This window comes from Salvelinus alpinus, chromosome 29, assembly GCF_045679555.1.
Source record: "Salvelinus alpinus chromosome 29, SLU_Salpinus.1, whole genome shotgun sequence".
NCBI lineage: Eukaryota > Metazoa > Chordata > Actinopteri > Salmoniformes > Salmonidae > Salvelinus > Salvelinus alpinus.
Genome location: NC_092114.1, coordinates 34719715 through 34746286, shown reverse-complemented (window position 1 = coordinate 34746286; position 26572 = coordinate 34719715). Strand labels below are relative to the sequence as shown.

The window sequence follows — 26572 nt, the reverse complement described above, 5'->3', positions numbered from 1 at the left end:
CATCTTTTTTACTGAGTCTGTATGTAACCCATAATATTAGATCTCACCAACCCAACATATACATAAGATTAATTGGCTACATTTACACAGGCAGCCTAATTCTGATCCTTTTTTTCACTAATTGTTATTTTGAGTGAATAAGCAAGCTGAGTTCGGTCCTCGGAAACAAGACACGCTGCTTCTTAACACACTGCTCGCTTAACCCAGAAGTCAGCCTTACCAATGTGTCGGAGAAAACAGGTCATGGCTAGAAGGGATCCAGCTTTGGTCAAATTAACATCAGATTTGACTTTTTGTAGCAGGTTAGGAGAACTTATACAACAGGTTAGGATAATTAAAGTAGCAGGTTAGGAGAATTAGGTTAAGGTTAGCTAAAATGCCAATATTTTACGTTAATTTGACAAAAGTTGGAATCCTTCAGCACATTGGTAAGGCTGACTTCCGGTGTTAAGCGAGCAGTGTGCTAAGAAGCAGCACGGCTTGGCAGGTCACGTTTCAGAGGATGCGTGTCTCAACCTTCGCCTCGTTGCAGGGATGATACAATGTTGTAACTACCAATTCGATATCACAAAAATGGGGGCAAAAAACTAAGATGCATTGTGATCTGAATGTGATCAGATCCTCCTGCCCATCTTCAAAGGTAGTCAGGCACGCATTGTGTCTGGATATCTTACAACTGTAGACGGCTCTGGACAGTGAATCCATTTAAATGATTATTCTGCCCTCTAAAATAATTTATAGCTGGCAACATTGACCTATGGCATCAGCAGGCTATGCGTCTTACAGGGGGGCCGGGAAATCTGGTCACAATGCATACACAGGGGATGAATAAAATACATTTTAACACCATGTGTAGACAAGTCTGAAAATGTGGGCACAAATAGAATGAGGACAAGATCAGGACACAGGATGCATGTTATAACCAGGGGTGTATTCATTACGCAGACTCTGTTGCAAAACACTTCGTCTGTTCCAACTGAAACCATTTACTCCAAACGGAAAACATTTTGTAACGAAAACAAGAATTTCCGTTTCTTTTCAACCTAGCAACAGGTAGGGCTCTAAACAGGCTCTGTCCCACCTGCCCTGAATGACGACTGGCCTCTGGAATCAATAGAGCTAGCTTTGCAGCATATTTTTTTAGTTGCCAAATAGCACAAATGTCATGTAGCTAAGTATCTCAATAGTCATTTCTTAAACCCTTAGAGAACCACACTAAGCTTATGCTAGACGACGCATACTACTTCAACCCAACCCAGTGGGGCGGCAGGTAGCCTAGTGGTTAGAGCCTAGTGGTTAGAGCGTTGGGCCAGTAACCAGAAAGGTTGCTAGATCGAATCCCCGAGCTGACAAGGTAAACATCTGTTGTTCTGCCCCTGAACAACGCAATTAACCCACTGTTCCTAGGCCGTCATTGTAAATAAGAATCTTAACTGACTTGCCTAGTTAAATAAAGGTAACATTTAAAAAAAAGGCAGCGTTGTAAAATAGCAATAACACTTGTTATAATTCACAGTTTAATTACCTCCAAAAACAATGCAACTATCATTGATGTTGATGCTATCCATCTGGTCAGTCAGGCTGGCTGCAATCGCTCACAAAAAAATCTATTTTAATGCAACTTCATATTCACATTTGGGAAAATGCAAGGTATGGATGGAAATGTTTTGTTTTGGTGGAAATGTTTTGTTTTGGTCTCTAGCGTTCTTCGTTCTACCGCGTGCCTTTACTTATCCCAGGGAACAACCGTGGGCGTGGATAAAAACGACGCGGCAGGCGTTTACATAGAAAAGAACTATAGCAGCACACTTTGACCTCTAGATGGTGCATTGTGATCACAGTTTTAGTGGTGACAGGGGAAACATGAACTTTCTCTGCACTTCTGATTCACGCTCCAGACATTAAAATTCAAACACCAGTAAAATGTGGGTGAAGCAGATTATTTGATGAAATTTGACCAATTTAGACCGTTGACTACCCAGATAGTCTTACCAATGTCTTGCCAGTTAGCAAACACTCTCCATACAACATTTTCCCTATGTATCAGGTGTACAACATCGGCGAGACTTATGTGTGCTGGGTATAATATATGTCATGACATCCAATCAAACAATCTAATGTCTCAGAAAAAAGGGTAACACTTGAAGTCTTGATAACTTTGCAGCATTTAAATAAAGTCACAGAAAAAAGTAAGGTATGTAGGTAAAGTCCAGGTATACGTTTTATAACTTAAGAATCCATAACTACTTGGAACTCTGTAATGTGGGTCATATTCATTCATAGGTCAAACTTACAGTATGAGTATTACCTAGGAAGCCCGCGTTTAAACATTGACATTGCTTGAGTCAGTTGTTTTCCTGCTTCCAAGAAAGCACCTGGCATACTCATAAACATCCGCCGTAAAAGCAAAAGCAACAGCAGTCGACCTCTCTTCAAACTTTATTCATACATTATGTAATTGGCACAAAGCCAGCTGTCATTTTGTAATGGATATTACAAGCAATTTCAGGAATGAGCTATGTGTGTGACCCTTTATTCTGAGATTGTTTACCAAATTTGTCTTCAACCCAAAATTAGTTTGACTCATGTTTGGTGTTTTACGGAATATTTTATTCATGCTACGGTTTCTCACTGGGCGCTTTTCTCATTGCAAAACAGCAATACCACCCACGCGAAGCTACAGAATAACAGTTCTGATTAGAATTCCATTACACTTCCGTTTCTATGTCCTGGTGCATGTCTCATCAGGTATGAATTGATGAAGGGCTCGGGAATATTGGTAACACTTTTCTAAAAGCTGAATGGTATAATGCTTTATGAAGCCAGACACAGGGACACTGCATGTACACAGCTGGCAACATGCTCTGCATGTCCTGGGAAAAGCAAGGCCTTTCACCCATATTCCCCACTCAAAATCAAATCAAATTGTATTTGTCACATGAGCCGAATACAACAGGTATTCACCTTACAGTGAAATGCTTACTTACAAGCCCTTAACCAACGATGCAGTTTTAAGAAAAATAAGTGCTAAGTAAAAAATAGATAAGGAAAAAATTGATAAGGAAAAAATGAAGGAAATAAAATAGTTAAAGATCAACAGTAAAATAACAGAGTCAATGTATGGGGGCACAGGTTAGTTGATATAATTGAGGTAATATGTACATGTACGTAGAGTTAAAGTGACTATGCACAGATAATAAACAGAGAGTAGCAGCAGAAATAGTCTGGGAAGCCGTTTGATTAGCTGTTCAGGAGTCTTATGGCGAGTGGGTAGAAGCTGTTAAGAAGCCTTTTGGACCTAGACGTGGCGCTCCTGTACCGCTTGCCGTGCGGTAGCAGAGAGAACAGTCTATGACTAGGGTGGCTGGAGTCTTTGACAATTTTAGGGCCTTCCTCTGACACCGCCTGGTATAGAGGCCCTGGATTGCAGGAAGCTTGGCCCCAGTGATGTACTGGGCCGTACGCACTCTGTAGTGCCTTACGGTCGGAGGCAGAGCAGTTGCCATACCAGTCAGGATGCTCTCGATGGTGCAGCTGTAGAACTTTTTGAGGATCTGGGGACCCATACCAAATCTTTTCAGTCTCCTGAGGGGGAATAGGCTTTGTCGTGCCCTCTTCATGACTGTCTTGGTGTGTTTGGACCATGATATATTTTTTAACATTTTTATTAAATTTTTTAGGGTGGATCAGCTTAATATTGCGGAAAGATTGTTGCTTCCATCAATGTAATTGTCTGCATAATTTCCAATCCCCCATATCTCTTTTTGGTAAAAATATATATCCATATACATACACGTACATACCCATACGTATACATATGCATACATAAACATTCATACATATACACAAATATACATACATACACATACCTATATAGATATACTTGCTTTTTTTTAGAATATACCTTTATTATTCCCCGCAAACCCTACCACCCTTCCCCCAATTGGAGTAAACTAATAAACAATAGCACTTAGGCTTCTACCTTATACATATTATACACATTTTACGGACACAATCTATTTTTACAGACACAATCTATTTTACAATGGTTATATTTTGTTTGTTTTTAGTCCTTCCTCTATTTCTGATGTCCATCCAGTTTGATTTCTATTTGCAACTGTGCTATTTCATAACATTTCTGAACCAATATACATTTTATGTTTTACATTGGTTATCTTGTTATTAGTCCCACCCTTCAGCTCCATTCAACCCCTCCCATCTATCTCTTAACACCATCCATTTTGGATTTCTACTTGCCATATATTTTTAAACTGTGCTGTGATGCTTCACAAAAGTACTGAACCTTTCTATTCTCATAGCTTCTACAGATTGTAAATTAAAGATAATTTACCTAAACCTAAACCTATAGGGGAGGGTCTGGGTGGGCATCTATCCGCGGCGGCGGCTCAGGCGTGGGACGCAGACCCCGCTCCACCGCTGGCTCACCCCACTTTGGTGGCACCTCTGGTGCGGGGACCCTCGCCGCCGACCCCGGACTGGGGACCCTCGTAGGGGGCCTCGGACTGGAGGCCGTCGCTGGGGGCTCCGGGCTGGAGGCCGTCGCTGGAGGCTCCGGGTTGGAGGCCGTCGCTGGAGGCTCCGGGCCTCGACGTCTCTGGAGGCGCCGGGCTGGAGGCCGTCTCTGGAGGCGCCGGGCTGGAGGCCGTCTCTGGAGGCTCCGGTCTGGGCGCAGGCACAGGACTCACCAGGCTGGGGAGACACACAGGAGACCTGGCTCTGGGAGCAGGCACAGGACTCACCATGCTGGGGAGACATACAGGAGGCCTCTTCCTTGGCCGAGGCACCGGATACACTGGGCCGTGGAGGCGCACTGGCGATCTCGAGTGCAGAGCTGGCACCACCCGTTCTGGCTGGATGCCCACTTCCACCCGGCAAATGCAGGACGCTGGCACCGAGCACACCGGCCTGTGAATGCTCGGCCGAGACACAGTGCGCATCACCCCATAGCACGGGGCCTGACCAGTCACATGCTCGCCACGGTAAGCACGGGGAGTTGGCTCAGGTCTCCAACCTGACTCTGCCACACTCCCCGTGTGGCTTGGGCTTCCTTGCCAGCCGTGTTCGTCTCGCCGACTACATCCTCCGGTCTCCCTCTTCGCACTGCTCCATAGAATCCCAGGCGGGCTCTGGCACTCTCCCTGGGTCGACCGACCACCTCTCTACCTCCTCCCAGGTTGTCACATACCCCTGGCCACGCTGCTCATCCTTACCACGCTGCTTGGTCCTTTGGTGGTGGGAAGTTCTGTCACGGCCGTTGAAGGATGAGGACCAAGGTGCAGCGTGGTAAGCGTACATTTTCTCTTTATTTGGAAAAGACGCCGAACAAAACAACAAACACTACAAAAACAAACCGTGAAGCTCAAAGGCAAAGTGCCCTAAACAAAGTCAACTTCCCACAAAGAACGGTGGGAAAAAAAGCTACCTAAGTATTGGTTCCCAATCAGAGACAACGATAGACAGCTGTCCCTGATTGAGAACCAAAACATAGAAATAGAAAATCATAGAAACACAAAACATAGAATGCCCACCCCAACTCACGCCCTGACCAAACCAAAATAGAGACATAAAAAGGATCTCTAAGGTCAGGGCGTGACACTGCAGCGTTAGTTCTAGGCAAATGTTGCAATTCCTCAGCCATTCCTGGACCTGTGACCAAAAACGAGCTACATATGGACAGTACCAAAATAAATGATCTAATGACTCTGCCTCCTCACAGCAAAATCTGCAAAGCTCGGAAGATTGTATCCCCCATATATATAACATTCTGTTGGTTGCAAGAAGTTTGTATAGTAATTTAAATAGAAAAATTGGAAGTTTGGAATCCGGCGTTATTTTGCGTGGTACATCGAAAATCTCTTCCCAACTATTTTACAATTTATATGGCACAGCTGTCAATTTTCTGGTCCTTAAATAAAATTGGTATATGTTTTTATTTGTCACACTTTTCTTTAATCATTTATGTTCTTTAATGCAGGGTCGAAAGACAAGTTCCTTACTTTTTCCCCTTCTACTTGCCTCTTCCATTTTTGTGGTAATGCTGCAATTAGTTGGTTGTAATTTTGGGTAGAGCAGACATTTCCATGTGTCTGTGTTAGCTGCATGTGTGACATAACTCCACCAGTTCTATTTATGATATCATTCACTAAAATTATACCTTTTTTAAACATTTCATTGAAAAATATATAAAAAAAAAAAAATCAATTGTTATATTTGAGTTTAACCACAATATTTGTTGTATTATTTGTTCTGTCTTTTCAGGTGGATTAAACTGAAATTGCAACCAACTTTCTAAGGCTTGTTAAAAAATAACCATATTTTGGAGATTATTTCCTTTTCAAACATCTGAAAGTGAGCAGTTGTAATCTGAATAAAGGGAAAAGGCCATTCTTGAACATGGGGTGAGACATTCCTACCAATTTACTAGAGAACCAGTTTGGATTTAAGTATAACTTTTGTATGACTGATGCCTATGGTGAGAGGTCTAATGCTTTAATTAATCATTTCTGCCCTCCGAATTCATATTCGTTATTTAAATAGGCCCTTTTAATTTTGTCTGGCTTGCCATTCCAAATAAAATTGAATATTTTTTGTTCATATAATTTAAAAAGTAGGTCACTAGGTGTAGGCAAAACAATATGCAAATAGGTAAACTGTGATATGACTAAAGATTTAATCAGGGTGATTTTTCCACAAATAGACAGGTATTTTCCTTTCCATGGTAGCAAGATCTTATCTATTTTTGCTAACTTTCTATAAAAATGTATTGGAGTGAGATCATTTCTTTCTTTTGGGATTTGTATACTGAGTATGTCCACATCCCCGTCAGACCATTTTATTGGTAAACTACATGGTAATGTACAATTAGCATTTTTTAACGTAATATAGTACATTTATCATAATTTGCTTTTAATCCAGAGAGGTTAGCAAAAGTATCTAGATCCTCTATGAGGCCATGGAGGGATTCTAATTGTGGTTTTAAAAGAAAACATGAATCATCAGCGTACAATGACACCTTTGTTTTTAACCACGGATTTCTAATCCCTTAATATTATTGTTGGATCTCATTTTAACAGCTAACCTTTCGATGGCAATAATAAATACATATGCCGATAGTGGACAACCTTGTTTTACTCCTCTGGATATTTAAAAACTTTCTGAGATGTAGCCATTATATACACTGCTCAAAAAAATAAAGGGAACACTTAAACAACACAATGTAACTCCAAGTCAATCACACTTCTGTGAAATCAAACTGTCCACTTAGGAAGCAACACTGATTGACAATAAATTTCACATGCTGTTGTGTAAATGGAATAGACAACAGGTGGAAATTATAGGCACCCCCAATAAAGGAGTGGTTCTGCAGGTGGTGACCACAGACCACTTCTCAGTTCCTATGCTTCCTGGCTGATGTTTTGGTCACTTTTGAATGCTGGCGGTGCTTTCACTCTAGTGGTAGCATGAGACGGAGTCTACAACCCACACAAGTGCCTCAGGTAGTGCAGCTCATCCAGGATGGCACATCAATGCGAGCTGTGGCAAGAAGGTTTGCTGTGTCTGTCAGCGTAGTGTCCAGAGCATGGAGGCGCTACCAGGAGACAGGCCAGTACATCAGGAGACGTGGAGGAGGCCGTAGGAGGGCAACAACCCAGCAGCAGGACCACTACCTCCGCCTTTGTGCAAGAAGGAGCAGGAGGAGCACTGCCAGAGCCCTGCAAAATGACCTCCAGCAGGCCACAAATGTGCATGTGTCTGCTCAAACGGTCAGAAACAGACTCCATGAGGGTGGTATGAGGGCCCGACGTCCACAGGTGGGGGTTGTGCTTACAGCCCAACACCGTGCAGGACGTTTGGCATTTGCCAGAGAACACCAAGATTGGCAAATTCGCCACTGGCGCCCTGTGCTCTTCACAGATGAAAGCAGGGTCACACTGAGCACATGTGACAGACGTGACAGTCTGGAGACGCCGTGGAGAACGTTCTGCTGCCTGCAACATCCTCCAGCATGACCGGTTTGGCGGTGGGTCAGTCATGGTGTGGGTGGCATTTCTTTGGGGGGCCGCACAGCCCTCCATGGGCTCGCCAGAGGTAGCCTGACTGCCATTAGTTACCGAGATGAGATCCTCAGACCCCTTGTGAGACCATATGCTGGTGCGGTTGGCCCTGGGTTCCTCCTAATGCAAGACAATGCTAGACCTCATGTGGCTGGAGTGTGTCAGCAGTTCCTGCAAGAGGAAGGCATTGATGCTATGGACTGGCCCGCCCGTTCCCCAGACCTGAATCCAATTGAGCACATCTGGGACATCATGTCTCGCTCCATCCACCAACGCCACGTTGCACCACAGACTGTCCAGGAGTTGGCGGATGCGTTAGTCCAGGTCTGGGAGGAGATCCCTCAGGAGACCATCCGCCACCTCATCAGGAGCATGCCCAGGCGTTGTAGGGAGGTCATACAGGCACGTGGAGGCCACACACACTACTGAGCCTCATTTTGACTTGTTTTAAGGACATTACATCGAAGTTGGATCAGCCTGTAGTGTGGTTTTCCACTTTAATTTTGAGTGTGACTCCAAATCCAGACCTCCATGGGTTGATAAATTTGATTTCCATTGATCATTTTTGTGTGATTTTGTTGTCAGCACATTCAACTATGTAAAGAAAAAAGTATTTAATAAGAATAGTTCATTCATTCAGATCTAGGATGTGTTATTTTAGTGTTCCCTTTATTTTTTTGAGCAGTGTACTATTTTACACCTAGGGTTACTATACATAACTTTAACACATTTTATAAGAGATTCACCAAAATGGAAATATTCTAGGCATTTATATATAAACTCCAGTCAAACTTTATCAAAAGCCTTTTCAAAATCAGCTATGAAAACCAGGCCTGGTGTCCCCGATATTTCATAGTATTCTATTGTTTCCAGTACTTGTCTTATATTATCTCCAATGTATCGTCCATGTAAAAAACCTGTCTGATTAGGATGAATAATATCTGACAATACTTTTTTAATTCTATGCGCCAAGCATTTATCTAGGATTTTTGCATCACAACACTGAAGTGTAAGTGGCCTCCAATTTTTTAAATGGACTGGATCTTTATATATACCACTTGGGCCCTGTTTCAGTAAGAATGATATCAGACCTTCTTGTTGCGTGTCTGATAATCTACCATTTATTTAGGAGTGGTTAAAACATGCTAATAATGGTCCTCTGAGTATATTAAAAAAAGTTTGGTATACTTCCACTGGTATGCCATCCAGCCCTGGAGTTTTCCCAGCCTTAAAGGCTTTAATTGCATCAAGAAATTACTCCTCTGTAATTTGGCCTTCACATGAGTCTTTCTGTACAGATGTTAATTTTACATTATTATTAGGAAAGAAATCTATACTATTAGCTTCGGTTAGTGGAGATGGAGGAGACTGAAACTAAAATATAATTCGGTGAATAATGCGTGACTCCATCATTTGTAACAAGTTTCAATAAAAAAAAATTGTAGCATTTCTATATTAAATATTGAAAAAGAATTTGTTGCATTTTTCCCCATATTCCATCCAGTTCGCTTTATTTTTATAATATATTACACTGGATCTTTCTTGAATAAGTTCCTCCATTTCTTTTTGTTTTTCATCTAACTTATTCTGTGCCTCTATGGCACAGTTTTTATTGCTATCTAACTGTACTGTTAGTCCTTCAATTTCCTTTGTTAATATGGACTCTTTTGATCTAAATTGCTTTTGTTTTATAGATGAGTACTGAATTGCATGGCCTCTAAAGGCACATTTAAAAGTGTCCCATACAATAAGGGGATCTGCAGTACCTATGTTTTGTCTGAAAAAGTCAGTTATACATTTTTCTGTCCTAGTTATAAACAATTTATCATCTAGTAGGCTTTGATTAAATGTCCAATATCCTCGCCCACGTGGAAATTCTGTAAGAATAATATATATGCCAATTATGTGATGATCCGACCGCATTCTGTCCCTTATCAACACTTTTTAAACTTTTGGTGCCAGAGAGAATGACATAAGAAAGTAATCAAGACGACTAGCTTAATTAAGCTTCCGCCATGTATATCTCACTAGGTCAGGGTATTTAAGCCTCCATATATCCACTAATTCCAATATATCCATGACATGCATGATTTCCTTAAGTGCCTGAGGGTGATAGTTTGTAGTGTGATTTCCTTTACGGTCCATAGAGGTATTTAAGACCATATTAAAATCTCCCACCATAATAATAGTCTAGTGTTGCTTGCTACATAAGCCAAGATATGGCTTATATATATTTTCAAAGAAGCTTGGATCATCATTATTTGGATCGTATAGGTTAATAAGCCATATCTGTTTATTGTCCAATAACATATTTAAAATTATCCATCTACCTTGATGATCTGTTTGGACAATTTGCACATTTGGATCAAAATGACTGTTAATTAATACCAATTTCTTTGAATTTCTTTGCCCATGGGAGAAATATATTTTGCCTCCCCCAGTCCTTTTTCCACAAAACTTCATCTAAAATTGTTGAATGAGTTTCCTGTAAACAATATAAATTATATCCCTTCTCTTTTAGCCAGGTAAATACTGATCGTCTTTTCTTATTATCTGGTAAGCCATTACAATTATAACTGGCTAAACTTATTTCACCACTTACCATAAAGAGACACAACTTTCAATTCTATTTATCTAAATATATGTTAGTAAACGTAACATTCACAAGTAACATAATGATTGAGTGTCTATATAGCTGTACCATGATATTTGCATTGTTACTAAGTAAACCAATTGGTCCCCACTATTCCACCCTCTAAAAGCCCTCCTCATCCCGAGTTGGGTTGTCATCCCAACGCCCGGCAGACCACCCCCACCCCCCGGATCCCATAGCCCTGAAGAGACTGGGATCCATCCTTCGAAAAGTGCACACAGGGCCACTCACAGAACAGAAGTAGATCAACTGCCAAATGCATTTCTATCGCCCTCACCTCGATTTGTATTATGTATAGCCATCAATTTAAAAAAAATTTTTTTTTTAAATCCTGTTTATCTTATTTTCCATAATTAGCTATTAATATTTGTAGTAATGTAGGCAATTTATGCAAAGGATTTTACCTCTCACCAGTCTCGCCATCACCAAAATTACATTATTGCAAGCAATTATTATATTAGCAAACAATAATTGTGAATCATCCTATATTGTCCCTAACATCTTTTACTCCCTTGCAACAGTTGTGGAATACACCCACACACTCATCATACACACTCAACCCCTTTCCCCCACACAACCATAGGCTCACATTTTCAACAGTTGCACCATCCCAGAGCCCAACTCAAGAAAGGTCTTGATTTACAAATGCATATACAGTTGCAGATGTCTGAGAAAGCCTGCAAAACTGTGCAAAAAAAATGGGCAGAAATGGGGATTTTATTAACCATTGTCACGTCCTAGATGATGGAGGTCAGATGTACCCCTTTCCCCTGAAACACCCACAACACAGTCCCCCGTATTGACCATATTCCAAAGCATCTCCATGCAGTCAGACTTTTGATTTTGTGCCACCAGGGCCACAATAATATACCCCCTCTCATGATAGTTTGTTAGTGATGTGGACACCAAGGAACTTGAAACTCTCAACCTGCTCCACTACAGTCCCGTCCTTGAGAATGGGGGCGTGCTTGTTCCGCCTTCACCTGTAGTCCACAATCATCTCCTTTGTCTTGATCACGTTGAGGGAGAGGTTGTTATATATAACTTGTTATAAGCATGTATGCGCCTTTATGATGTCTTATTATAAGGGTTATATAATATGTCTCTCTATGTATCATATTTTGAACTGACTCAAAATGGCTGGTATTTAGTTAGGATCATTACTTATAGGATAATGATAAGACATAGGATCTACATGCTAAAAAGATGACAGTTGTTGAGAAAGCGTTCCTGTGACCCATGGTTGCAGGGCCTTCAGTCCTTGTCATGGTTGAAAAGAACCCAAAGCAATTAAGCATGTGTGTGTGCATGCATGCGTGCGTGCTCCTGCATGCATGCATGTAGGCCTATGCTGAGGCCCCTGGGCCCAGGCCTGTGGGGGGCACAAGAGGAAGCAATTTTTTTAAATAAAAAATAAATATATACTGTATATACTATATATACTACGTCTTCCCATGTCCATTCCTGTGTCTGTCTCTCCTGCTGTCGCTGCCCTTTTCCACTCCGCTTGGTCCTTTGGTGGTGGGTGTTTCTGTAACGGCTGTCCTCGCTGACAGACGGAGAGGACCAAAACGCAGAGTGGTTAGTGTTCATTATTTAATGAAAGTCAACAAACACTTCAAAATACAAAACAACCAACAAACGTGACAAAACCGAAACAGTCCTGTGTGGCACAAACACTGACACAGGAACAAACACCCACAAAACACACGTGAAACCCCGGCTGCCTTAGTATGATTCTCAATCAGGGACAACGATTGACAGCTGCCTCTGATTGAGAATCATACCAGGCCGAACACAAAAATCCCAACATAGAAAATCACACATAGACAAACCCACCCAACTCACGCCCTGACCAACTAAATAAATACAAGACAAAAGAAAACAGGTCAGGAACGTGACATTCTGAATGATGTCTGACTGTTCGAGTGTGCCCCTGGCTATCCGTAAACAATTGTGCAGTCTGGTTTCCTTAATAAAAGGAATTTGAAATCATTTATACTTTTACTTTTGATACTTAAGTACATTTTTGCAATTATATTTACTTTTGATACTTAAATATATTTAAAACCAAATACTTTTACTATGGTAGAATTTCACTGGGTGACTTTCACTTTTACTTGAGTCATTTCCTATTAAGGTATCTTTACAAGTATGACCTTGGGTACTTTTCCCACCACTGCAAATATGCCTTGTGGTTATAGAAATATAACCCATAGAAGGGTTTTGGAACCTCTTACTCTGGCAATTCGAATGTTATACTCATGGGTGCCCTTGCAATGTATGCCAGTCCTGACTTGAATGGGAACTGCCATCTATGGATTATGTAAATAGAGGGTTTTGTTTTGCTGGCGGTCTATAAGAACTCCCCCTTGTTCTGGCACCCGCCATCAATTTGCGTACCGGTTTTTGTCAAGAACTGCAACGGCGCCGGGTTTTCCACGCTAAAGTTTCCTGTGTGTATCATGAATGATCCACCACCCAAAGGACATCTAGCCAATTTTACACATCTGTGGGAAGCATTTGAATCAACATGGGCCGAAATCTCGGTGGAGCGCTTCGACACCTTGTAGAGTCCATGCCCTGACGAATTCAAGACCAATTGGTCTCAGTTTGTCAGTCAGAGTAGCCACTCATTTATGTAATTTGTCTGTTATAAAAAAATATTCAGCTATTGTCTTCTGTCATGTAAATGATTTCTTAACCTGTCTAGCCCCAGCGTTCCGCTAGCGGAACTCCTCCCACATTCCACTGAAAAGGCAGAGCGCGAAATTCAAAAAATATTTTTGAGAAATATTTAACTTTCACACATTAACAAGTCCAATACAGCAAATGAAAGATACACATCTTGTGAATCCAGTCAAGATTTTTACAATGTTTTACAGCGAAAACACCACATATATTTATGTTAGCTCACCACCAAATACAAAAAAGCACAGACATTTTTCACAGCACAGGTAGCATGCACGAAACCAACCAAACTAACCAAGAACCAACCAAACTAACCAAGAAACAACTTCATCAGATGACAGTCCTATAACATGTTACACAATAAATCTATGTTTTGTTCGAAAAATGTGCATATTTGAGGTATAAATCAGTTTTACATTGCAGCTACCATCACAGCTACCATCAAAAATAGCACCGAAGCAGCCAGAGTAATTATAGAGACCAACGTGAAATAACTAAATACTCATCATAAAACATTTCTGAAAAATACATGGTGTACAGCAAATTAAAAACAAACATCTTGTGAATCCAGCCAATATTTCCGATTTTTTAAGTGTTTTACAGCAAAAACACAATATAGCATTATATTAGCTTACTACAATAGCCTACCACACAACCGCATTCATTCATCAAGGCACGTTAGCGATAGCAATAGGCACGTTAGCGATAGCGAATAAACCAGCAAAAGATATTAATTTTCACTAACCTTCATAAACCTTCATCAGATGACAGTCCTATAACATCATATTACACAATACATATATAGTTTGTTCCAAAATGTGCATATTTAGAGCTGAAATCCGTGGTTACACATTCTGAAAACTTAGCATCTTTTTCCCAGAATGTTCGAATATTTTTCTGACACTCACCTATTCTGACCAAATAACTATTCATAATCTTTACTAAAAAATACATGTTGTATAGGAAATGATAGATACACTAGTTCTTAATGCAATCGCCGTGTTAGAATTCTAAAAAGAACTTCATTACGATATGCAGCTTACGTTATTGCGAGAGAGCCCCCAAAATCTGGGCGCTAACTAAAAGTAAACATGTTCGACAGATATATGAAATACCATCATAAATGGGTCCTACTTTTTGATGATCTTCCATCAGAATGTTGTACAAGGGGTTCTTTGTCCAGAACAATCGTTGTTTGGTTTTAGAATGGCATTTTTCCCTCTCGAATGAGCAAGCAAAACTAGCTAAGTGGCGCTAAGCTCTCCTTCGTCACCAAACGCAAAGAAAGCAACACGCCTAAACTCCCGAAAAAATGTCAATAATCTAATAAAACTATATTGAAAAAACATACTTCACGATGATATTATTACATTTATCAAATAAAATCAAAGCCGGAGATATAACACATCTATAACGAATGCTTTTCAGATGCCAATACTGGTGACCTTTATGCGCTTCCTGAACAAAGGAATTCTGCGGTCATGTCATTCCAAGCTGTCTCTTTTCACCATAGAAAGAGCTAGAGACCCCATTTCACCTCTCACAGCCTATTGACATCTAGTGGAAGGCGTATGAAGTGCATGTATACTAATAGAATTCAAGCAAACGATTAGGGAGGCCCTGGAACAGAGCCTGGATTTCAGATTTTTCACTTTCTGACAGGAAGTTTGCTGCAAAATGAGTTCTGTTTTACTCACAGATATAATTCAAACGGTTTTAGAAACTTGAGAGTGTTTTCTATCCAATAGTAATAATAATATGCATATTGTACGAGCAAGAATAGAGTACGAGGCCGTTTAAATTGGGCACGATTTTCCCCCAAAGTGAAAATAGAGCCCTCTATCCTCAACAGGTTTTAATTCGGCCAGCCTATGCTGGGAACTTTAGAGTCCGTATGTTAGTTATCAATATGTCGTTTTGGATGTTGATTTGATAATAGCAGTGGATGTACACTGAACATCACCCCTCATAAATGCAGTGCTGGCTACTTTTTCTAAGTGGGTTTCATGGAATAACAAACCGGAGGAAAATGTATGTAGTTCTTTTTGATCCTTTTGGGGATGATTGTAAGTTTTATGTTGTGTGCAGTGTGTGAACCTAATCAAGGTGTGCTTCCTTCAAAGCCCACTGAAGGCTTTGCCAAGCCTATGTAAAAATATGACCAAAAGGTTTTACAAAAATATTCCAAAGCAAGCTTGTCCTCAAACAACTCTGTCAAATTGTTTTCCCAACACGACTGACAATAGTTATTGCCATAACACTAATTTATCCACTACCAGGATGGAAAATGTAAATCGATGGGGCTGTAAAATACTAAATCATATTATAGATTTGAGGGCAAATTAATTCTCTCCTTCCTGTCCCGGGCTTGTGAAGTTAATTTCTTTCTCCAGACAAGCGTCTAGTCTAGCCACTCCTCCGCATCCGTTACAGCTGCTGAGCACTCGCGCTATCCTCTCAGCCACGAGGTGTCCACGCGCAGCTCCCGGGTGGTGATTGGTTAAAGACGACACAAACATCTTTTTCAACCAATGACAGTGATGTGCATGCGCTGAGCCATGATGTGCATTCTGCTTCCACATGCTCAGTTTAGGTGATCGACAACCCTGGTGAATCACTGGCTGGTGTCCTCATATAAAAGCTGCGCCTTCTTGGTTTATTGCGCACACTGTTAACATGATAGTAGGTAACCCATGAGTTTAGTCGTACGCTATAAAGCAAGCATTTTGCTCTGCTTCACAATCGTAGACCTCTGAACCTCACTCACTCAATCATATTGATAGTCTAATTGAACAACAAAACTTCGAATTGGAATAGCTTTGAACTTCTTGCAGTTCAAATCTTCGACTTGGATATCGATTAAATAGCGAACATGGTTGTTATGTCAAAGAGAGTGAAGACCTTCGAGGTTATTTTCAGCGATCCTAGCAAGACGTTTTACTGCAGTGGAGACAAAGTAGCCGGGAAGATCTTGGTGGAAGTAGCTGAGGTGACGAGAGTCTCGGCTATGAAAGTGCTCGGAGTTGGATGCGCAAAGGTGGAATATGCCAAAGGAAAGCAGAAATGCCGAGAGGAGAATGAGTACTTGAGATACGAAGAGGTTGTTCAACTTGATGACCAGCCAGCTGGTAAGATCCTCCTAGAATTTCCCCAAGCAATCAATATGATAACTTGTTTTTAAGTGTAGCCATGGGGATGCCCGTTTAGCTGGTGCTGCTGTCGATGATGATGAACTTGCTAGTTAAGGTTAGTGACTCAAATCAATTTCGTGATAATGACATGCATTTCAAATGTCACTGTAAGGGTCGAATTACAGATTAAGTTCATGTGAAATAACGTTATTAGGTTACTTTACCAAGAAGTTATATTTGCTGTTATTTAGACTGAAAGTGTCCCCTACTTATGAGGAGTCATTGATTTAGAGTTGAATTTCATGGAATGAACAATGCAAAAGATTATGGCAGCATTAACTGAGGAGTGTATGGTCAGTTGATACAGGGAATCCCCTTATGAGGTGTCAAGCATTTAGTATCTATGTTTCACCATACTTGGCAGAGTGGCATGGTGTCCTTGGCAAACCCCCAACACAAGGCTTGGCAGGAAGTTAACATAGCTGATAAAGTCCAGGTCTAGTATAATACAGGCCAGCTGTAAAGTAAAAATAAAATAAACCAACCTTTTGCCTGATTAGTGGAATTGGCAAGATAAATCACCTTTATTAAATAGCTATTTTTTTCATTTTCAGATCAAGATGGATCAGTTCTCCTTAGACCTGGCAACAAGTATGAGTACATGTTTGGATTTGAGCTCCCCCAGCAAGGGTAAGTCTCTGCATTGGCCTGTTCTTTTATTGAGTCAATACAATAAATCTTCCTCTCTGGGTCTGTGGCTCTGTCTTATCTTTACCTTTTTGTTTTTCCAAAGGCAGATTGTGTCTTCCTACAAGGGCAAGTTTGGGTATGTCCAATACTATGTCAAGGCCTTTATGGAGAGGCCTGCTCAGCCTGCCCTGGAGTGCAAGAAACACTTTGAGGTGGAGGAGCCCCTGGATGTGAACACACCAGATCTGTTGGTGAGTTCATCTCTCACTTACCGCAGCCTGAACTGCAAAAGTAGAAATAGCTGAGTTGCATGCTAACTTGCCACTTGAAGTCTGAAAGGAAACTCATCTTTAATAGTATTTCTGATACACAACATATGACATTTTGAAAGCATTAAGAGTGAGCAGTCTGTATCGCAGACTTTTCCCTTGAGCTATAATTTTAAATGTGGGATTAGTCGGGTCCTGACGTAAAGCTTCAGGTCGGGCACCTCTGTCATATCCTGCGCATCTGCCTTCCTTGTAAAGCCTTAAAGCATGGACAGATTTGACCACATGCAATTCAGGTTATAGACCCTAGAAGTCTTTAAATTATTAAGTTAACTCATTTATGTGGACATGAAGGAATAGAGATATTGAATTGGAGCTCTAAAAAACATGGTTAAACATCTGTTCAAGTGAGCCCCTGTGAAACCACTATTTTTCTTGCCCTCTCTTCAGTCTCCTACAGGTGGCATGAAGGAGAAGAAGGTCACCTGCATGTTCATTCCTGATGGCCAGGTGTCCCTGAACGCCAAGATTGACCGCAAGGGGTTCTGTGAGGGTGAAGACATCTGCATCTGCGCCAAGTTTGAGAACACCTGCTCACGGATTGTAGTCCCCAAGGCGGCCATCATCTCCAAGCACACCTACCAGGCCAATGGCAGGACCAAAGTCTTCCGGCAGAAGCTCTCCTCAGTGCGCGGCAACCACATCATCTCCGGCATGTGCGATGCCTGGCAGGGCAAGACCATCCGGGTGCCCAAGATCAAGCCCTCCATGCTGGGCTGCAACATCATCCGTGTAGAGTATGCCCTCATGGTGAGCATCTTGATCCCCTCCAACTAGCATAATAGCATAGTGCTAATGGTTTTGGTTGTAAGCAGCCGTTTCTAGTAGCAAAGAACTTTCATTGGGGAAATTAAGTGTATTGATCAACCTTCAAACTAACTCATCATAGACATGCTTGTAATACTATGGTCATTACTGTAAATCCGCCAGATCCCTTCAGTTGGATAAGGGGATTAGCCAAGTGACCGCACTAGTTTAGACATGCAACCTTTTGAAATGGCCACTCGGCAAGTCTGGTTTCTAATGTTATCCCTTCCTCCAGATCTACATGCACATCCCAGGCAGCGAAAAGCTGATCCTGGAGCTGCCGCTGGTCATAGGCACAGCCGGCCTGGGAAGCCGCACCAACAGCATGAGCAGCACAGATGGCTCAGTCAGCAACGCCTCAGCCAGCTGGGTGTCCCTGCGCATGCCTTCTGCTCCCCCCAGCTACTGTGATGTCACGCGTGACTGCCGCCTGGACCAGCCCCTCACGCCCCTGCTGAATGACTACGATGGTGACGACAGCCCCATCTTCATGCACGCCTCTGCATTCCAGTTCCCGAACCTACCTGCCTACTCTGAGGTGAGTGTCTCGAAAATAAATGCAGAGTGATTAAGTGATATCTCCATGATGGTACTAGTTGAAGGGTGATTGAATTGATGAGCAGGTGATCTAACAAAGCGTCTCGTCTGTTTCAGGTTGATGAGGAGTTCAGTGGAAACGCTCACATGCTGCAGGTCTGCTGAACTACCTTGTCGCTTCCAGAACTCTGGTCCACTGCACAAGGGCCACTTTCGGCACTTAGCTCACTTGAGTACAAGAGCCAAACTACTTATGGAAGAAGTGTTGGACGGACTTTGAGAAGTGATGTTGCGGATATCGGAGCTGGCCCTGCATCGAGAAAGGAGGAGGATGTGAAGTGCAAGAGGCTGAAGTGTTCTTGTGCCCGTGCTGTCGGCAATCTTTGCTGCGCCATCTAAGCTGATCTTGTTCTGTTTCCTCCTGAACTGTTGCTGTTCTGGTTTCAGAACGTGACACTGCAGACCTTGTGGTTTGCGATGTCTTGTCCATTAGTTTCCCACCGGGGCCAAGCACATGTTGACAAGGCCCCAACTGATTATGAATAAGCTCTTTGCTTGTTGGGTGTCCGTCCTTCATAGTGTATAGTCAATTCATATAATTCCTGTATTTCATGAAAATTGGGATTTCATCTGAGGAACCATATTTTTGTTTATTTCTAAAATGAAAGTAAGCAATTTTGTTTGACAGACAGATGTTAAGAGAATATTTGTTGCTTTTGATAATTATGGCATGTTGAGAGATATATTCTCCCAAGGGACAATCGTGCCGAGTCCATATATTTTTCTGTACCAGTGTTTTTGAAAATGTTAATTCTATGTGGTATTGCACTTTTTTATGGATGCATATTGCTCTGTAACTGCCTACAGGAGATCTCCTGGTTTTAAAAAACCAAGGTTTCTGTTATGTTTGAGTGTCCAAAACAAACCTCAATATATTATGGCAAGGGCTCAAATTATTTGTTCTTCCAATGAGGGCTGAATCACTAAGCCAAACTGGGGTGTATTTAGGCTTAACTCCTCGCACATGATATCAGATGTTGACTAATGAACGTATGTGAATATTATTGTCAATATATTTGGTTTCTCCTAGACAGTGTTTTACTGTGGGATGCCTAAGCAGGCCCTCAACTGAATGACCAAGACTGATCTGTGAGAACACATGCAATGCATCTTTTATATTTTGTCCAGATCATATTTTTTTTTTTGTATGAGACCCTATGGGTTAGTATCTATTAATAAAAAGTTGGAATTAATTTGTCTTGTGATACAAATCTAATGTGCATGACGACAACCTACAATCATTACGCCAAGTGTTAACGGTACAGGCCACAATTGCTTATAGAGATGATCCCTTTGCTGAAAGGGAATTTTAATTAAAAGCCTAGGGTGGGATTCAAACTGTATTGCAGAATATCCTCGTTATAGCTCAATTGAAATGTAAAGGCAATGTTCCTGCATTCACAATAAACTCATGTTGGCGCAATGGGAAAATGTTTTATGCAGATCTGCCCCTAGTATTTACACAATGGTTCTGAAACCTTTGGTTTCACCAAATTCCATTTTATAACCAGTCACACTGACTTTTTTTACTTTTTATTGAACTTGTGCAACTACAGCTTCACGACTTTTGGAGGTAGCACCTTTCAGAACTAAAATCGGACACAATTTTTCAAGAGCAAATATACTTGAACCGGGATTCAATCCGATTGCACTTTGCAATGCATGTTTTAAAGGCAACGTTACCCCATTCACAGTAAATGCTGCGTATGGCGCCTCAATCGGAAATGGCCTTTAAATGACACATTGTGCAAATCCACAATTGATTTAGATCCCTACCTTGCCTGTAAAAACTTCCCCTGCCCTACCCAACTGAACAAGGATAAACACAATTCTTTGGAAACATTCCCTTCATGAAATAGGTCAAGACAAACAGAAATACTCACTGTTTACCTAGCTAGAAAAGATACTTGAAAGGCATTTCAAATGAGTGGAGCTAATGCAGGCTTAGTTTAGTCGTGCTATGCATGGTGTATACACTATTGGGTTTGTGACCTCTTTCTCATCGTCTTTGGGAAGCTTGTACTTTTATCCTTTCAAGTTACCTCCATGTCTAGTGATCCCAATTATGTTTTGTAAATAGAGGGAGATCGAAAGAACACCTGTCCCCAGGTTTTTACCACTTCACCTTATAAAACTAATCTCAGCAAAAAAAAATGTCCTCTCACTGTCAACTGCGTTTATTTTCAGCAAACTTAACGTATGAACATAAGATTCAACAACTGAGACATAAACTGAACATGTTCCACAGACATGTGACTAACAGAAATGGAATAATGTGTCCATGAACAAAGGGGGGTCAAAATCAAAAGTAAGTCAGTATCTGGTGTGGCCACCAGCTGCATTAAGTACTGCAGTGCATCTCCTCCTCATGGACTGCACCAGATTTGCCAGTTCTTGCTGTGAGATGTTATCCCACTCTTCCACCAAGGCACCTGCAAGTTCCCGGATATTTCCGGGGGGAATGGCCCTCGCCTCACCCTCCGATCCAACAGGTCCCAGACGTGCTCAATGGGATGGAGATCCGGGCTCTTCGCTGGCCATGGCAGAACACTGACATTCCTGTCTTGCAGGGAATCACGCACAGAACGAGCAGTATGGCTGGTGGCATTGTCATGCTGGAGGGTCATGTCAGGATGAGCCTGCAGGAAGGGTACCACATGAGGGAGGAGGATGTCTTCCCTGTAACGCACAGCGTTCAGATTGCCTGCAATGACAACAAGCTCAGTCCGATGATACTGTGACACCGCCCCAGACCATGACGGACCCTCCACCTCCAAATCGATCCCGCTGCAGAGTACGGGCCTCGGTGTAACGCTCATTCCTTTGACGATAAACGCGAATCCGACCATCACCCCTGGTGAGACAAAACCGCGACTCATCAGAGGAGAGCACTTTTTGCCAGTCCTGTCTGGTCCAGCTACGGTGGGTTTGTGCCCAAAGGCGATGTTGTTGCCGGTGATGTCTGGTGAGGACCTGCCTTACAACAGGCCTACAAGCCCTCAGTCCAGCCTCTCTCAGCCTATTGCGGACAGTCTGAGCACTGATGGATCTCGGGCAGTTGTTGTTGCCATCATGTACCTGTCCCGCAGGTGTGATGTTCGGATGTACCGATCCTGTGCAGGTGTTGTTACATGTGGTCTGCCACTGCGAGGACGATCAGCTGTCCGTCCTGTCTCACTGTATCGCTGTCTTAGGCATCTCACAGTACGGACATTGCAATTTATTGCCCTGGCCACATCTGCAGTCCGCATGCCTCCTTGCAGCATGCCTAAGTCATGTTCACGCAGATGAGCAGGGACCCTGGGCATCTTTCTTTTGGTGTTTTTCAGAGTCAGTAGAAAGGTCTCTTTAGTGTCTTAAGTTTTCATAACTGTGACCTTATTTGCCTACCGTCTGTAAGCTGTTAGTGTCTTAACGACCGTTCCACAGGTGCATGTTCATTAATTGTTTATGGTTCATTGAACAAGCATGGGAAACAGTGTTTAAACCCTTTACAATGAAGATCTGTGAAGTTATTTGGATTTTTACGAATTATCTTTGAAAGACAGGGTCCTGAAAAATTGACATTTCTTTTTTTGCTGAGTTTGTCCCAAATTAGATGGTTTTCTCCTTTTTGTCTGTCTAGCGTGGGAATCCAAAGTCATGTCAATTTGCTTATATTACCTGAATGCGATGGTTATCCTACAAGCCTGTGGCCAGACTATTTTGGTAATTTGGCCTTTTAACGCTTGATTGAGGGAGACAGGCAGATATGGAGTTTGGAGAGGACTCCTTAATTGTTTGTGCACTTGTCTGGTCAGTGATGGATTCAGTCAAGACTGAGGGCCCAAGAAGCATGAACAGGGGTCATTTTTCCTAAGCATATTCTCTGCTCTTTTGGTGTTGACGTGCCTGAGTGCTACTCCTGTGGGTAGAGCGATAAGAGCCGTCGCTTATCTTCTGTCCAGCAGCTCCACCCCCTCTCTTCTCTGACTTAACCTCTGAAGCCTATGCTTCAAACTCACTTTCTGTCTGAACATATAGGGTTGATCCTAAGTTGAGATCCGCAAGGCCTGACTCTTCAGACGTCATAGGGTACCCGGTCACATGACCTGGGGAGACCTTATTAACAAATTTGTTTGCTGGGCCCATCCCTTGTATCCATTCACATTTGTGGACACATGGCCTCACACAGCTCTGTGAGGTCACACCAACTAGCTACGTTAGTAGTAGAAGTTCCCATCCTCATGCCGTGCCCTGCTTTTCCATTGCCATTTTGCCAACATCTGCACTAATGTACATGGGCAAACTGTTTGGTTTGGCCATATGTCATGGGTGCGTAGTTGCATGTACAGGTGTATATAACTTCCCTATGGTCAAAGGATGAGGGTGGCATAGGACAGATAAAAAACTGTAATGTCTACCTTCTTCTGGAAACATTCCCAAAGTTAATGGTTGACCAAAGGAGTAGCAGATGGCGAACTGAAATGGTTGAAACCCGCCCACGCATATCGGTTAATGGCTGTTTCCCTTGAGATTGTTCCACTCCATTGAGACACCATTACTTGCCCATTCTGAACTTAATGAGTGAGTATGGCTAATGTGGTGGCTGTGGAAGAAATATCAACAGCAGATAACAGAGCTACCCACATTAAAAAATACTATGTTATAAATGTTATAAATAATATAGTATTCACTTTACTGTACTGTAGTATGCACTGTAGTGTTTTTGCGGACTAATATTGTAGTATTTACAGTTAAAGCTGCAATATGTAACTTTTTGGGCGACCTGACCACATTCACATAGAAATATGAGATATGACATATTATAATATGTCATTATAATTGCAAGCAAGTTTAAGAAGTGGTAGATCTGTTCTATGTGTTTTTGCGGACTGTAGTGTTTTTGCGGACATTACTGTAGTACTTACTACAGAGTTTTTGGGGGATAATACTGTAGTATTTACTATAATATTCTACAGTATAGTACAACATTATATAGTAAGTACTACACATGATCGAGGGACACTACAGTGTGTAGTATAGTGTTCTACAGTATACTACAGTTTACTATAGAATTCTATTTAAACTGTAGTATTTTTTAATGTGGGTATGATGTGCAGAGGGCATGGCTCCCTAAAGATGAGATGTGGTGAGGGGCTGCGTAGATAACTCTGTCAGCTGACCAGAGTGGACACAGATAACAAACATTAAAAGACGTAACATCAGCATTTCATTTAAATTATCTGGCAACAGCTCTGGTGGACATTCTTGCAGTCAGCATGCCAATTGCAAGCTCCCTCAAAACTTGAGACATCTGTGGAATTGTGTTGTGTGACAAAACTGCACGTTTTAGTGTCCTTTTATTGTCCCCCAGCACAAGGTGCACCTGTGTAATGGTAATGGTATTTAATCAGCTTCTTGATATGCCACACCTCTCACGTGAATGGGTTATCTTGGCAAAGGAGAAATGCTCACTAACAGGGATGTAAACTAATTTGTGCACAAAATGTGAGCGAAATACGCTTTTTGTCCATATGTAACATTTCTGGGATCTTTTATTTCAGCTCATGAAACATGGGACAAACAGTTTACATGTTGCATTTACAGTATATATTTTTTTCAGTGTAGATTACTCGATTATATTCTCAAAATGAAAACGGTTGTGTATAACACCAACAGCTGTATGCTCAAACAGGTTATAGCACACAGCTGTTAATAATATGTACGTGTGATCATTAAATGGCACTTTTTTTGTTGGCATTCTTCTTAAAACTGCATTGTTGTTTAAGGGCTTGTAAGTAAGCATTTCACTGTAAGGTCTATCTATACCTGTTGTATTCAGCGCATGTGACAAATGAAATTTGATTTGATTGTGAGTGAGGAATATGGGTGCTTTTCCCAGGACATGCAGAGCATGTTGCCAGCTGTGTACATGCAGTGTCCCTGTGTCTGGCTTCCTAGGTTGAAAAGCTGCTGGGGATAGTTCAATTGTTCAAAGTCTTCAATAACAACACTGTTTCACTGACAAAATGTGAAAGTTATACACTTTCTAATGATATTCAATGCTTTGTAGAATTTTGCTTCCCTTGAAATAAAGCCTCTCCGACAAAGTATATTTTTCTCAGATATTGTGTTCTCCATCAAGGCACCAAAGCATTAGCATTGAACTCCTGCACAGTTACAAATCAGTCACAGTATGCACCCTATCCCCAGCAGCTTTACAACCTATGAAGCCAGACACAGGGACACTGCATGTACACAGCTGGCAACATGCCCTGCATGTCCTGGGAAAAGCAAGGCCTTTCACCCATATTCCCCACTCAAAATCAAATCAAATTTGATTTGTCACGTGCGTCGAATACAACAGTTGTAGACCTTACAGTGAAATGCTTACAAGCCCTTAGCCAACAATGCAGTTTTAAGAAAAATACCCACCAAGAAAGTAACAAATAATTAAAGGGCAGCATACAAGGGGTACTGGTACAGAGTCAATGTGCAGGGGCACCGGCTAGTCAAGGTAATATGTACATGTAGGTAGAGTTATTAAAGTGACTATGCATAGATCATAACAGCGAGTAGCAGCAGCGTAAAAGAGGGGGGGCAATGCAAATAGTCTGGGTAGCCATTTGATTAGATGTACAGGAGTCTTATGGCTTGGGGGTAGAAGCTTTTTAGAAGTCTCTTGGACCTAACAGTCTATGACTAGGGTGGCTGGAGTCTTTGAACATTTTTAGGGCCATCTTCTGACACCGCATGGTATAGAGGTCTTGGATGGCAGGAAGCTTGGCCCCAGTGATGTACTGGGCCGTACACACTACCCTCTGTAATGCCTTGCGGTTGGAGGCCGAGCAGTTACCATAACAGGCAGTGATGCAACCCGTCAGGATGCTCTCGATGGTGCAGCTGTAGAACCTTTTGAGGGGGAATAGGTTTTGTCGTGCCTTCTTCATGACTGTCTTGGTGTGCTTGTTAGTTTGTTGGTGATGTGGACGCCAAGGAACTTGAAGCTCTCAACCTGCTCCACTACAGCTCTGTCGATGAGAATGGGGGCGTGCTTGGTCCTCCTTTTCCTGTAGTCCACAATCATCTCCTTTGTCTTGATCACATTGAGGGAGAGGTTGTTGTCCTTGCACCACACGGTCAGTCTCTTACCTCCTCCCTATAGTCTGTCTCGTCGTTGTCATCGGCAAACTTAATGATGGTGTTGGAGTTGTGCCTGGCCGTGCAGTCATGAGTGAACAGGGATTACAGGAGGGGACTGAGCACGCACCCCTGAGGCGCCCCCGTATTGAAGATCAGCATGGCGGATGTGTTGTTACCTACCCTTACCACCTGGGGGTGGCCCATCAACAAGTCCAGGATCCAGTTGCAGAGGGAGGTGTTTAGTCTCATGGTCCTTAGCTTAGTGATGAGCTTTGAGGGCACTATGGTGTTGAACGCTGAGCTGTAGTCAATGAATAGCATTCTCACATAGGTGTTCCTTTTGTCCAGGTGTGAAAGGGCAGTGTGGAGTGCAATAGAGATTGCATCATCTGTGGATCTGTTGGGGCGGTATGGAAATGGAGTGGGTCTAGGGTTTCTGGGATAATGGTGTTGATGTGAGCCATGACCAGCCTT

The 26572-nt window shown here is 42.1% G+C and overlaps 1 protein-coding gene across 1 annotated transcript; it reads left to right on the top strand.

Moving 5' to 3' along the window:
• The first annotated feature begins 16014 nt into the window (after nucleotides 1-16014).
• Nucleotides 16015-20166, top strand: LOC139558564 (thioredoxin-interacting protein-like). The gene is made up of 6 exons (XM_071373753.1): nucleotides 16015-16547; nucleotides 17165-17240; nucleotides 17344-17491; nucleotides 17960-18319; nucleotides 18612-18914; nucleotides 19031-20166. Exons 1-6 carry the CDS (start codon nucleotides 16292-16294, stop codon nucleotides 19076-19078), a joined length of 1191 nt encoding a protein of 396 aa, XP_071229854.1. The 5' UTR covers nucleotides 16015-16291; the 3' UTR covers nucleotides 19079-20166.
• The last annotated feature ends 6406 nt before the right edge of the window (nucleotides 20167-26572 follow it).

Excerpts from the sequence above, each read along its gene's own strand:
- LOC139558564 (XM_071373753.1), top strand. The coding sequence starts at position 16,292 with ATGGTTGTTATGTCAAAGAGAGTGAAGACCTTCGAGGTTATTTTCAGC. Across the intron at positions 16,548-17,164 it reads ACTTGATGACCAGCCAGCTG|ATCAAGATGGATCAGTTCTC; the intron begins GTAAGATCCTCC and ends TTTCATTTTCAG. Across the intron at positions 18,915-19,030 it reads ACCTACCTGCCTACTCTGAG|GTTGATGAGGAGTTCAGTGG; the intron begins GTGAGTGTCTCG and ends CGTCTGTTTCAG.